General features: G+C 37.7%; 1 protein-coding gene across 4 annotated transcripts in view; it reads right to left on the bottom strand.

Moving 5' to 3' along the window:
* Positions 1-15,247, bottom strand: part of USP3 (ubiquitin specific peptidase 3) — a 108,829-nt gene that overhangs the window by 76,488 nt on the left and 17,094 nt on the right. For 3 of the 4 annotated variants that reach the window (XM_031031538.2, XM_006736614.3, XM_081829557.1), the window contains exon 2: positions 1,973-2,033. In XM_031031538.2, the coding sequence (XP_030887398.1) occupies positions 1,973-2,033 (61 nt within the window). Of the gene's footprint in view, positions 1-739; positions 858-1,972; positions 2,034-15,247 lie in introns of those variants that run through there. The other variant, XM_081829558.1, reaches the window with a different exon arrangement.

Raw genomic sequence — 15,247 nt, 5'->3', positions numbered from 1 at the left:
ACTGTAGGTGTTGCTGAAAAGTAATTAGTATATTACTGCTGACATTAAGATTAGTAATATTTTGGCTAATATTCAAATACATCACTCAGAAGTTAACAATTATGTATAAACTGGATAAATATTTCCCTCATCTAATTTTAGATTTTAACTGGGCAATCTGGTCTAAAAAGGAAAAGCATCAATATATATGTCACAGATTTCTAACCATAATCACAAAAATTTGAAAAATAAATGGGATGATGTCGTGAAGGCCTACAGAATATACAACTCAAACATGCTACTGATAAATTGAAGGAAAATCAATTTAAGACTTTCTGCAGAAAACAGGCCTAGAATTACTGAAAAATCAGGATCCTTGGCAATCAACATCCAGGGTCACATGATAAAAGAAAATTAACCAATTAGCTCTGTAAAAAGAAGATCCAAATGCAAGCTACTCCCATTATCTGTTTAATCTACTTAATCATATTTCTCTGAAACTACGTTAAATTTCTAAATTTAAGACTGCTTACAATTGGAAACAGACTACCTGCAGAGTCTAGAAATTTTTCAATTTATTTTTCCAAAACCTACTTAGAGAACTATTTGTCCCTTGCTATTAAGAACATTAACCTCTCCAATTTTTGAGAGTTTGTCAGGTCTTTTTGTTGGCATATGACCTTCAAGATTTAGGCCGTAGAGCACTATGAGACAACTGGAGAACAGAACTATATAAATTTTATTGCATTATAATTCTCACCTCTCAAAATCTAGGAGAGGAATCTGTCTCTTCAAGTGCAGAATTTAAGTGCTTCTACTTTTCTTCTTTTTTTTTTTTAAATGTTATCTGTACAAAGTATTTTCAGGTTCCCCAAATCCTAGAGATTTCAAAACCACAACAGCCATAATTAAGATATGCAGTTAACATTTTCCAAAGGTACTTTTAAGTGTACATGGAAAAAATACTCAATTCCATGGCTCAAAATGTGAAAAATCAAAAGTTAACTGAACACAGATGCTCTCTTCATGCAATGAGGGTTTAAAAATAACAATGGGGAAATAGTTCTAATAAATACAATGTAGATTTCAGCCTGTGTGACAGTATGATTTCCCATTCCCTTGCTGCTAAGCTATACTTCTAAGTAAATTCAAAGTGGATTTTCTAAGTTAAAAGAGCAATAGAAATAAATGTGCTGTCAAGCTAAAAGAATGCAAAGGGTGATATTTATTTGAGTTTGAGTTCGAAGAAAAAAGTTCCTAAAGTATTTAAGTAACATCATTTTGAAGCCAAGAAAGGGGAGGAAATGCTCAGGCTTGAACAAAATTTGGGGGGTAGGGGGTGTTAAGTCCCTGGAAAACAAAAATATCTTAATGGAACAATGAAACATTTGGTACATTTTCGACAGCAATTAATAATGAACTCCACAATGAGACCCTTTTCAAGGGAATTCCTTTATAAACATTTTGTTGTTTTGTTTTCAGAAGAATGATGTGATATCTGGAATTTGATTCAAAAATCAGTAAAGCTGGGAATAGTGTAGGTAATAGGTGAAACAAGTTTGGCAATGTATTGATCACTGTTGAAGCTGGGTGATGAAAATAATGGGGTTCAATTATATTACCTCTATACTTTTGTATATGCTTAAATTTACCCTATTAAAAGGTTTAACAAACAACCATTAAGGTAAACTTTTATTTAAAGAATTCAAAGTTCCCTCATTTCATCTTTTCAATCAACTATTACTAGATTATCTGATCATCAAATTAATTCTTCTGAGTACCAATATAAATAAAGGGTTTCCCCCCCTAGATTTTCCCCAGTTGTATCACTGAGCAAACAGACTCTACTGGGAAAGGGAAGACTTACAGAGAATTACATATAATGATTAAGCAATGGTGCTAATAAATCCAAGTCACTAAAACCTTGACATAAAGCCCAAAGGCAAATTGAAAAAAGCAAGTAGGGTAGTGAAATAATAAGTATGTTACCTACCTTCCACAGTGGACACTTGAACAAGTCAAACAGACCCAGGGGCTTTTGTTGGAGCGGCACACTAATAAAAAGAAAAATATACAATATACCAATTGTATCATGTTACTTCCCAGTTTCTCCCCTAATCTGTAATAGCATATCCTGTGATTAAGTTATAAATTCCATGGCTGCTTAGGGGTACTGAAATCACAGACTTCTGCTTTGTGAGTGCATTTACACAGAAAGGCTGCCTAATTACAGTTATATTGAAAAGAACTGAAATGCATGTCCACAACAGCTGCTCATTTTAATTGTTGACTCAAATAGTTCAACCACAAGTTAAACATATATATGCTTTTTTTCCTTTATGATTTCTTTCTTTTTGCCACAGTCTCCAACAAGCTAATGACAGTCTGTTTTCTCTTAAAAACATTTTTTTAAGTCTAATTTTTTAATCACAAGTCTTTGCCAGGCAGATTACATACTACTATAAATGACAACTCTTTGTTTACCTAATGAGAGGCATAACCTAAAGATACAATTAGGAAGACTATATCCAGTTCTTCCCAAATTAATGTCTTCGTTGCATAAAATATAATTCTAAATATGACAACTGCATTTAATTCTTGCTGAGCGTATAATCAAGACATTAATTATTTTAGTTTTAGTATTACAGGGATGAGGCAGGCAAGAAAAGAATGAAAACTTTAAAAACACTGATTATAATTTTGCTTGTGGTTTACTCATTCAACCTAAAAAAAAAAAAAAAGCCCAATAAACATAACAATGATTTTCAAAAAGGAAGGGGCATAAAAATCACCTGGAAAGCTATTTCAAAATGCGTATGTTCTACTCAGGCAGAGATATCTACATTGGGGTCGGGACAGAGGACAAAGAACATGGGTATTTTGAGAAAAGTAGCTTCCCAGGTGACTACCTAATACAACCCCCTGAGAACCACAAGTCCACATCCTAGGGGTATGGGAGGGGCACCACAGCACAACCACACACTCAGGAGTACAATAAATTCACTGCCTGGCACATAGTATGTGCTCAATAAACACTTGTTGAAAGGTCAAATCTCCTAGTTTAAGACACCAAGCTCTTCCAAGTTCTGGTCCCTACTGTACTGCTCTTGCCTTATACATCACAACAGGCCTTTCTCCCTGTTAAGAAAAATTAACCAAAACTGGAAAAAAGATTCATCAAGAACTGTAAGCCCTTTCAATGTATAATGAAACATTGTTTAATAGGTCCTCCCAAAGATATTTTATTAATAATAGTTTGATCTGCTGTTTACTTCTGATTAGGACCCAAATTCTATGACGTTACAGGTAAACTTATAGATTTTTATTTCGTAGAGATAGTATCTGTTCAGCATGCTCCAAAGGTAATGGTTTTACCACCCAGTAGGACAATAACTAATTTTATATTGAGTTTAGCAATTTATTTCAATGTTCTTTCTTTAATACCTGCATACACGCAATTCCTCAAATGCTTCTAGAATCAGCTTTACCATCCTGCTGGTTTCCTCATTAATGAGTTAAATAAATCTCTGACATGTGTTCATTCTGGGAGGGAAGAGGTGGGCAAGGAAGAATAGGAAAGCACAATGATACACTGCCCAAGGGATTCTGCTTGTCTGGCCAGCACAGGGCCCTAACTGTTTTTAAATATGAAAACTGCATGGTAAAATTCCCTTCTGGCAAGCAAGGGTCCTACCTTTCCTTAGTGCATTCACACATTTACATTAACTGCCAGGGCCATCATGAAAGCATTTGAGTTTTTTACTCATTTGGGTCCAATTTTATTATATGTGCATGTAAGCTACATGACCGAAAGGCCAAGAATACCTGCCAAACTGCTAACAACAATTATTACAGGCAGGTACACGAGAAGACCATATTTGAGAGGAGACTGTTGGCTTTTTATTTGTACACCCCCGTACTTTTGATTTGTATCAACAAGAATATGATGTTTTTACAGAGGAGCATAGGGGAAGGGAGGGAAAAATACAACAAGACAAAATCAGAGGGAGACAAAACCATAAGACACTCTTAATCATAGGAAACAAACTGAGGGTTGCAGGTGATGGGCATTAAGGAGGGCACGTGATATAATGAGCACTGGGTATAAGATTATGAATCACTGACCTCTACCTCTGAAACCAATAATACATTATATGTTAATTAATTGAATTGAATTAAATAAAAAAATTCTTGAAAGAATATGTTTTTATAGTTTGAAAAGAAAGTTCTATAAAGTATATTTTTTAAAGAAAAATAAATTAGAACACAGCTTACTTGAAATAGGTATTCATGGTTTGAGATATAATTTGGAGGACTGAAAAACTAAGAATATTACTGTTTTGTTCCTCCAGCAAATCTCTTTTTCTCTTAGTAAATGCTAAGAAACACCATAACTCAATCTGGAAAAAAAAGCTGTTGAAGTTTAATATTAACCTGAAATAAATAATTATGTTACAATAGTAAGTTTAGGCCCAAGTTTTTGACATCTAGAGTTTGTTTTCATTTTAATTATGGAAGAATTTTTCCTCCTTTAAATGAGAAAAAGAAAATCTAGAGTAAAATCACTGTTACTTTGGTGTGTTTTCTATCAAGCGTTCCTTTGTTCCCCCTTATAGTTGTAAATATACACACAGCACATATAATTTCATGATTTAACTTCTCCACTGTCAATATATTATTTTTTAAAAGATTGTATTTATTTGAGAGAGAGAAAGAGAGAGCGCAAGCACTAGTGGGGGGCAGAGAGAGAGGGAGAAGCAGACTCCCCACTGAGCAGAGAGCCCAATGCGGCTAGATGCAGGGCTCAATCCCAAGATCCCAAGATCATGACCTGAGCTGAAGGCAGATGCTTTAATCAACTGAGCCACCCAGGCGTCCCTCCACTGTCAGTATATTAAATGCATTTCTGCATGTTATTGAATTTAGAACAGTGTACTCTGTATCTAGTCTTATAATATCTCAATTACCTCAAAAAGTTTTATTAATTTTTTAATTTCTCAATTTCAAATTTTAAAATGGCACCCTGAGGCTGAGGGGAGAAAAAATTGGGGAATAACTGCTTGATAGGTACAGGGTTTATTTTGGGATGACCAAAGTGTCTTACAACTAGATAGAGGTGGTGGTTATAGATATACTAAATGCCACTGAATTGTCCACTTTAAAATGGTTAATTTTATGTTATGTGAACTGTACCTCAATAAAATAAGTAGATAAACAGGTACTTTAGACAGGGATGAGGAGAGAGAGTAAAAGGAAAAAGTACTGACTTTTTTTTTTTTTTAAAGATTTTATTTATTTATTTGAGAGAGAGAGAATGAGAGAGAGAGAACACCTGAGAGGGGATAGGGTCTGAGGACGAAGCAGACTCCCTGCCGAGCAGGAAGCCCGATGCGGGACTCGATCCAGGGACTCCAGGATCATGACCTGAGCCAAAGGCAGTCGCTTAACCAACTGAGCCACCCAGGCGCCCGAAAAAGTACTGACTTTTAAAAACATTGCAAACAAGTGACTGTGCCTCTTAGTAAATCTCAAAAGAGTTCCCTTTCTGAGTTAAGAAACTGGACATCTTCTATCATGAATATTTATAGTAAGAAAGTTAAAAATATGTGATACGACAGTTGGTCCTGACTATTTAAATGATAGTACCTTCTGAGGGCTTAATACTTTAACACCAGAAAGACATCTGAAAGCTAAAAAACTACAGAGAATAGGGTATGATGAGGCATTCTGAAGCCATTTATTGTACTGCATTGGGGAATATTCACTGTTTATACATACCTTATCCAAATAAGAACCTTTCATGTACCCAAAACAATTATAAAATAGGATGAAAAATATTGGCTTTAAATTAAACTAATTCTCAATTATTGTTAAGAATAGAACAGGACATAACATGAATAAAAGAACACTACAAATAATCTTAAAATTATTTATTTTATCACCTAAGGGGTATTCTTTTATAAAAGGTAGTCTCAATTTATAGGCAGATGAGTTTCAAAAGTTTATCTGTAGGATGAACATATTTCCCATGGAAACAGTATTAGAGGTTTCCAGGCTCTTCTATAAAACTCTACGTGAACCGTAACATAACTGAAATAATGTTGAGTTGACCCTGGAACAATGCACGGGCTAAGAGTCCCAACCCCCGCAGAGTTAAAAATCCACATATAACTTCTGACTCCCAAAAAACTTAACTACTAATAGCCTGTTGTTGACCAGAAGCCTTATTGATAACATAAACAGTGCATTAATACATATTTTGTATGTTGTATGTATTATATACCTCATTCTTAAAATACAGTAAGCTAGAGAAAGGAATGTATTAAAATCTTAAGGAAGAGAAAATACATTTACAGTATTGCACTATATTAACTGAAAAAAATCCACATATAAGTAGGCCCACATAGTTCAAACCTGTGTTGATTAAGGGTTAACTGTATATATATATTTAAAACAAAAACACACATAGTCAATAAAAATGTTTTTAAGCTATCCAGTGAAACATAAAAATATTAAGCTGAAGTAGTTTTTTTATTTTTAAAATTTTAAATGTTAGAACTTGACAGCAAGAGTTACGAAGATGGAAACCTAGAGAAGTTCAAAAAAGATAAATCCAGGGGCACCTGGGTGGCTCAGTCGTTAAGCATCTGCCTTTGGCTCAGGTCATGATCCCAGGGTCCTGGGATCGAGCCCCGCATCGGGCTCCCTGCTCAGCAGGAAGCCTGCTTCTCCGTCTCACACTCCCCCTGCTTGTGTTCCCTCTCTCCCTCTCTCTCTCTGTTAAATAAATAAATACAATCTTTAAAAAAAAAAAAAAAGGTAAGTCTAAGACTTATTAGGGCTTTTAGTACACCCAATTACACTTCAAGGTGACGTCACAGCAAGAAAGCTGGTCAGTGTATTTCTCACTGTTACACTTGGCCACAACAGGATCACTGGATCCCATAAATGGAGTTCTGCCTTTTACTCAGAATATGTTGTCAAAGTTATTCTTTCTTCCAGCAATCTCTCCCATTTGCTGGGATTCTTCCAACCACAAACTCAGTGTCCCTTTTCTAAGCTTACGCATCTCAGCCCAGACGTTGGTACTAACTAGGCTCCTTCTACTCTCCTCCTTCAGCTATGGCCTCAGAACCTTCTTCTGGCCCTGTTCTCACCTCAGCCACAAGCTCTGCAATTTGGCAACAGGGCCTCTTTGGAGGAAGAGGAGTGTCTTGATCCTCTCCTGAACTAGAGCCATTTTCCAGAAAGTAGAGGCTGTAACACATAGGTTAGGCAAGGGAGAGAGATGGAAGAGCACCAGCCTCTAAATCATGCTCATGCCATGTCTTCTTCCTAAAGTCCCCAAAGCTTTAACTCTCCTGGAAACCAGGAAGTTAGAATTGATAGGGCACAGAGGTAGAGGAAAAGCTTCCAAATGATCTACAGACTGAAGTGGTATGCTCCTTTATCAAGAGATAAAAACTAGGGAATTTGTGCTTAAAGGGGCCTATTTACACACAGATGTTTTTGGGTTGCGTTCAAAAGACAAGGAGTTCATAAGACAAAATAGCATTTATACTTCCCACATAACCACTGGTCTTCAATACCCTTAGTATTCATTACATAGAACCTAACAATGTAGAGTACATTTGATATTTAAAGCCTATCAACAACTCTCTTGGAATTCTTTTTTTTTTTAATTAATTTATTTTTGAGAGGGAGAGAGAGAGAGAGAACGTGTGCAAGCAGGGGGAGGGGCAGAGGGAGAGAGAGAATCTCAAGCAGACTCCATGCTGAACACGGAGTCCCATGAGGGGTTTGATCTCATGACCCTGAGATCATGACCCAAGCCAAAACCAAGAGTCGGATGCTCAACCGACTGAGCCACCCAGGCACCCCTCTCTTGGAATTATAAATTTTTGTCTTTTATAAAACATCAAGCACCAGTGCTTATGACACAACTTAGTGTCTCTACACACATTATAGTTCAAGCACACAGCACTGACATGGCAAGCCACTTATAGCGCATCTATTATTCAATAGTTGCTTCAGCTGGTAGCGAGGCTCTTTATCTTCTTAAGAATTCAGAAAGGTGAGGATCTGATGACCAAGATTCTAGTCTGGCTCTACCATTACTAGCTATAGAACTGAGAACATCACTACTATTCTGGGTCTATTTCTTCATTGTAAAATGAAGACTAGGGAATAAGCATATCCCCTCTAATCATAAGATTAGTCAAAGAACATAAGGGAAAAAATAAATGAAACAATAATGTCATCCTCCCCTATATATAAAAGTCTTCCAACTCCAACTCCACTCTCCACCTAACTTAAAGGCTTAACACAGGGATCAATTGCTAATGTAGTGTAATTTTCTAAACCAATGGTTTTCAGCTTTTTTTCCTGCCTCCAACCACTTGAGAGGCAAACACATTCCCACCACACTGCCCATTAGAAACAGCAACTCACTACAGCTGCAGGGGTGGGAAGTGTGTGGAATCATTGAACAAAACTGTTACAGAAAAACATGCTGCTATGACAGTAAAACTCAGAACACCACTCCCCCAACACACACAAAATTTTTAAAGTGCAACACTCTAAAAATACTACCAAGCCATAAGAAAACATCCATAATACAGGTTTTTTAAAAAAGCAAGTTCACTTTTATCTAGTTAATATTCATCTAAGACATATTACGTGCCAGGCACTATGGCAACCACTTTATGAATATTACTCATTTAATCCTCTAAAATCCAATAAGGAATATACTATTCTTTGGCCTGTTTTACAGATAAGGAAACTAGGCAGAGATAAGTTATGTAACTTGCTAAGTTAGTGACAGAACTAGAAATCAAACTCTGTTTGAAGGCATGGACTGCTGTAAAGCAGTAAGTCCAGAAGGTTGTCATTTTTATTTTAAAAAGGTTTTATACTACGTGTTTCTGTGTGTATATTATATGCCTCTATATAAAATTTTTAAAGTCTGGAAGGATATGTGGTAACTGTTAATGGTTATGTAAAAGGAATGGGATGAGGGATTGGAGCCACATGGATCTACTTTCCACAACAGTGATTTTTTCAGAAAACGTTACTTCTTTTATAATAAAAATTTTAAATGGCTTAAGTTTAAAGATACTGGTATTATAAAGTTGTCCTAATGAAACAGACTTACTCTAAATTATTAACCATGAGTGGTAAGTGAAACCAAAATCCAAGATTATAACTCTATGGGTTTGTAAAAGTATAATCAATGAAAACAAAATTTTTGCAGCTGTTACTCAAAACACACGTACACACACACACACTCCACAGAAGTATCGATAGTAAAAGTGTTATTCCTCTTAAAACTAGAGAATAGGGCAGGATTATCATAAAAATTCTATGAGTATTCCAGTAAATATAAGTAGAACTATATTCTAGGACTAACCCAGCTAACCCACCAACTGATACATTTTTAGATATTTAAGAGCAAGGCATATAATCTTCTTTATACCATAAATATTATTTGAACCATATGCTCACAAGCCTATTCCATGCTAAAAGTTCTGAAGTCTCTCCTATCTTCAACTTGAATCCTCTGAAATTACTGGGGGAAGGAGTTGGTAAAGTCACATAAAGAGAGCAGGAACTGGGCTATAATATAGTATAATATAGTCCAGAAAGGAAGAAACCCAGCTATCCTAAGCAACTGCCAAAGGTGCCAGAGCAGTCTGAATGCAGCCAAACTCATTGTCTGTCGCCACCCCCGCGATATCCTCCAGTGCTGCTCATTCTGGGAATGGGCATTGGGTTCCCAGGGAACAGGGAAATAGAGTTCTCTTAAGGGCGCCTGGGTGGCTCAGTTGGTTAAGCGACTGCCTTCGGCTCAGGTCATGATCCTGGAGTCCCGGGATCGAGTCCCGCATCGGGCTCCCTGCTCAGCGGGGGTCTGCTTCTCCCTCTGCCCTCTTCCCTCTCATGCTGTCTCTCATTCTCTCTCTCAAATAAATAAATAAAATCTTAAAAAAAAAAAAAAGCAACAGGAGGTGCTCAGGGCCAAAGGAGTGAGCTAATGCAGAGTTTGGGAGACTAAGCAGAGGTCCAAATACTGGAAAAAGAGGAGACCAAGCATGAGTACCAAATGCAAAGTGGACAGAAGTGGCAGGTTGGGACTCAAGGCCAAGATCACAGAACCAAAAGCTCAGGGGCAAGGCAGAGAAGGCAATTACCAAGCAAAGCTTATCTTGGTCATCTTTCCACTTTGCCCATGAGAACCTTTCCACCTTCCTCCTCCTGGCAGCTCTTTCCTGCCTCACTCCCATCCTTATTCAAGGCTTAATCTTAATCTCTCCTGAATCATTAAATAAGTAAATTGTTTTCTGGTAAAGTCACAGTTCAGTATTTCTCATAATCATTCTCTCCTTTCTGTTTAACAGCCCTGTAACAGATTTAAGATAGCCACAAAGTCTTTGACACTACTCCCATCGAGAAGTAGATCTATATCTTCATTCTTTGAATTTGGCAGGCTCTCTAATTGCCCTGACCAACTGAATATGACAGAAGTGACTCCGTATCCATTTGCAAGTCTAGGCCTTAAGAAATTGACAGCTTCCTCTTGCTATTACTTGGAATGCTTACTCTTGCAAAAGCCAGCCACCATCTAAGCATAAGCAGTCTGATCACCCAACATACTGTGAGAAAACCAAACCACATGGGGAGACCTTGGAGAATATGACACCATGGCGCGGGGGGTTGGGAAAGGGAAAGAGACTGTGGAGCCCAGAAGCAGCAGAGATGTGACTTAAGAAGGCATCTTGGAAGAAGATGTTCCAGCCCCAGGTACTCCAGCAGATGCAACACCAGCCAAGTTTCTCCTGAATTCTGATGCACAAAATCATAAGCAAAATAAAATGGTTGTTTTAAGCTACTAAGATGTAGGATAGTTTATTATGCAGCAGTAGATAATCAGAAGACCACTTATACAAAGAGGAGTATCAGTGATAAAGCATCCTTCATTCACACCTGCCAAACTCACTGAAATGATTGACACTGTTGTTTAACAGAAATGAGGATGGGAACCTCCAAGAGGTTCTACCCTTAAGAATCAAAACTATACAGGGGCGCCTGGGTGGCTCAGTTGGTTAAGCGACTGCCTTCGGCTCAGGTCATGATCCTGGAGTCCCTGGATCGAGTCCCGCATCGGGCTCCCTGCTCAGTGGGGAGTCTGCTTCTCCCTCTGACCCTCCTCCCTCTCATGCTCTCTGTCTCTCATTCTCTCTCTCTCAAATAAATAAATAAAATCTTTAAAAAAAAAAAAAACTATACAAGGGCTAGACGATCCCCTCTGCAACAGAGGTAGTAAGAGAGTAAAGACATGGTGGTCTATCATCAACTAAGCGGCCATCATCTTTGGGACTGGCTCTTTCTATATCCTCCCAATCTTTTAATAACTCAAATTCAGATGTACTGTTACAACCATAAGGCAACCTAATTCTTTCTTGAGCACTCCTGATGTTGCCCTATATTATAAAAACAACCTTCAAAATCTCAAAATCACTATTCCCATAGCAACCCCAAATTCTGAATAAAGATCCTTAAGAAAGTGCCACTGGCACCTGCAAGAATTCCTTTTCTCTTCTTTAAAGCTACAAAGCCTATCCTTCATTTCTTTGGCCTCTCTGGATTATGTTCTTTAATAAGCATTCTGACAAACCTCAGATTTTACTGAAGGTTTGATTTGAAAAACTGAATAGTTATGAATTGAGAACATCCTACTGCATTTCTGTTTCCAATTCTGTCTTTGCTCTGAGTTCTGACATATTCCTGAGCCAGCCTGACCTGATCCCAGGCCTTTGTAGGTGGAATCAAAAGCCCACATGCTAACCAGAATCCCAAGATTTCTGAGGAAGTGCTCACACTTTTCTCTTAAAGTTCTCACAAAATTGTTGCATAGCCAGCCCAGAAAGAGGAGGAGAGGGAAGGGCACAATAACCAGAACTCTATTCCACATCATCTCGGTTGAACTAAGCAGAGGCCTTAATCACGTGCCCTTGACTCTTGCCAAAAGAAATCTTCCTTCTTTAATATAAAAATGTACCAAATGACTAGGTTACCCTCAAACGAATGTAACTGTTACTCTACAGACTCAAAATAAACATGTTAGAGGTCATGTGATATAATGAAGCAAGCATGGCAGGCTTCTGGACCAACAGTTTTACATTTGCCTTCTAGCTTTACCAGTTCTTTTGTTCTATGACCTAAAGGAGCTGGTTCCAAAGCCAGCTTCCTCATCTGTAATACAGGACAAATACCACCTCTACCTCACATGGCTGTGGTAAAGATTTCATGAGATAAAAGATATAACGTGCACAGCAAAGGGCCTAACAAACAAAGTACCAATGACTGTCAGTTCCTTTTCATTAAAAATATATTAAAAAGAATAAAATGGCTGGCAGCAGTTAATTCTGGTGGCTGCGATTATATGTAACAGTTAACGTATGTCCACGTATACCATGACTACTAATTCTTAGAATTTTTTCTGAGTTTACACTCACTAAAAGGAACTGCCCCTGACAATTCCTTTTCATAAAAAATCTCATATACATAAGTCATATTGAAAAAAAACAGCAAAAATCTCTCAGAAACTCCTCCTATATCTGACCTAAAATTAAATTACATTCAAAACATCAAATGAATCAGATAAAATACTCAATTTTATTTATTTATGTATGTATGTATGTATGTATGTATGTATGACAGAGAGAGAGAGAGACAGGAGCCACCCAGGCGCCCTCAATGTATGTATGTATGTATGTATGTATGTATGTATGACAGAGAGAGAGAGAGACAGGAGCCACCCAGGCGCCCTCAATTTTAATAAGCTTATTTCAAAATCGATTTAACTACTACAATCACCTTAATGTCAGAATCATTAAACTTTATACATCTAATGTAAAATAAATATATTTAGAAAGCATTTCAGATGTTCCTTCTGAGAGATGTGCAAAGAGGTTTACACAACTTAATAAGATACTACTCAGATAAAATGCTTAAGTACAGAGGCAACTTAAGTGTCAAAATCATACTGAAATATACTGAACTCAGAGGTATTCAGAACAGAGATTAAATCCTGGTTCACCAATCTAATCAAGCAAAATATACCTTGGGTACATACCCAATACAAAGTGCTAGGCCAAGTCATTTAAAAATATTTTTTAATTTATTGATTTTTATTGAATTATAGTTGACACACAATATTACATTAGTTTTAAGGTATACAACAGTGATTTGACAACTCTATACCTTATGCTATACTCACAAGTGCAGCTACCATCTGTCATCATACAACACTATTACAATACCACTGTGTATTCCCTATGCTGTACCTTTCATTCCCATGACTTAAACATTCCATAACTAGAACCTGTACCTCCCACTCCTTTTCACCCATTTTGCCTGTCTCTCCACCCCTCCCCTCTGGCAACCACCAGTCTGTTCTGTTTATAGGTCTGTTTCTGCTTTGTTTTTTAGATTCCATATGAGTGAAATCATATGGTATTTGTCTTTCTCTGACTTATTTCCCTTAGCATTATACCCTCTAGGTCCATCATGTTGTTGCAAATGCCAAGATCTCATTCTTTTTTATGGCTGAGTAATATTCCATTACATATATATATATGTATATATATACACACACACACACACACACACACATATATACACCTCCCACATCTTTTTTTTTTTTTAAGATTTTATTTATTTGACACAGAGAGACACAGCGAGAGAGGGAACACAAGCAGGGGGAGTGGGAGAGGGAGAAGCAGGCTTCCCACAGAGCAGGGAGCCTGATGCGGGGCTCGATCCCAGGACCCTGGGATCATGACCTGAGCTGAAGGCAGACGCTTAACGACTGAGCCACCCAGGCGCCCCCCACATCTTTTTTTTTAAGATTTTATTTATTTATTTGAGAGAGAGAAAAGAGAGAGAACAAGCACTGGGGAGGGGCGGGGGGGGGGAGAAAGAGAGAGCAGCAGACTCCCTGCTGAGCAGGAAGCCTGATGCTGGGCTCAATCCCAGGACCCTGAGATCATGACCTGACCTGAAGGCAGATGCTTAACTGACTGAGCCACCCAGGCACCCCTCTCCCACATCTTCTTTATCCATTCATCTATCAGTCAACACTTGAGTTCCTTCCTTATCTTGGCTATTGTAAATAACACTGCAAGAAACATAGGGATGTATGTATCTTTTTTGAATTAGAGTTTTCATTTTCTTTGGATAAACAAAAATATTTTTAAATTTCTAATTCTTGTTTTAGCAAAGAAGAAAACAGGAATGATTTCAAATCACACCAGATTAAATATATGGTGATCAGCTTATTTTTATGAACCTGTAGGTCGAAATTCAATTCCTCCTCATCCACCTTACTACCAGATGCTCTTTAAGAAGCAATGTCCTTGGCCCTTGGAGGCTAATTTTCAGACTGTGCTCTAGCTTACTTTTCCAACCTTTTCCATGTCAGGACATGCACAGAAAATGGTAACATCTGTATGGCACATGCAAATAAATTCAAAAGGCTTCTCAGGACCATATAAGTGGGATCCCCTTGGAGGCTACAACCACCCTGAGGCTGGGGGAATCATTATCTCAACACATGTATAATTCATTCATGGTCCCTCTGATGGGAAGCTGTGCTAGCCAATGTTTTACATGGTTATCTACCAATGTAGGAGGAGGTTTCCCTTCTGCTGCAATGCCCGCTTATTGGAACAACAGACTGGAAGTTCTCAACCACCTGAGAGAGCCAGCAGCATTATCTGGGAATCCAAGACACCATTCCTCTGAAGATTTCAAGTTTATAATATTGACTAATGCTCTAAGACCTATCAGAGAAAACACAGATGCCCGTATCCCCATTTCTACCCTATGTATAACTCTCTTAACCTACTGTAATTCTGTGACCCCAGGGAGCAGCCAGTCAGCAGCACAACATGAAGCAACCTAACATGAATTAAATTAAAAGTAAGAGGGAAGTCCCAGTAAACAGTTCAGTCTGAGTACTTAGATGGTAAAACAGCACTGATTAGTATGTATAAGGAGCAATCAACTGCTTAAAACGAAAATGGACCCAGACCATATCTGATTAGCTACTATGTACTGACTAAAAATGCTTTCAAGGCCACTTCAGCTCTCTGATTTCAAGGTTTCCCAGGCAGAAAAATAATTACAATAAAGTATTTCCCTTCAACTGCCTTAAGTACATTTGTAAGACCACAGCAGATGGGAAGACAGGAACAGGCAGGCAAAT

This window comes from Leptonychotes weddellii, chromosome 9 (assembly GCF_054177405.1).
Source record: "Leptonychotes weddellii isolate Sample4059 chromosome 9, ASM5417740v2, whole genome shotgun sequence".
Classification (NCBI taxonomy): domain Eukaryota; kingdom Metazoa; phylum Chordata; class Mammalia; order Carnivora; family Phocidae; genus Leptonychotes; species Leptonychotes weddellii.
Note: the sequence above shows the minus strand (reverse complement) of the source record. Positions and strands in the feature narration are given on the sequence as shown.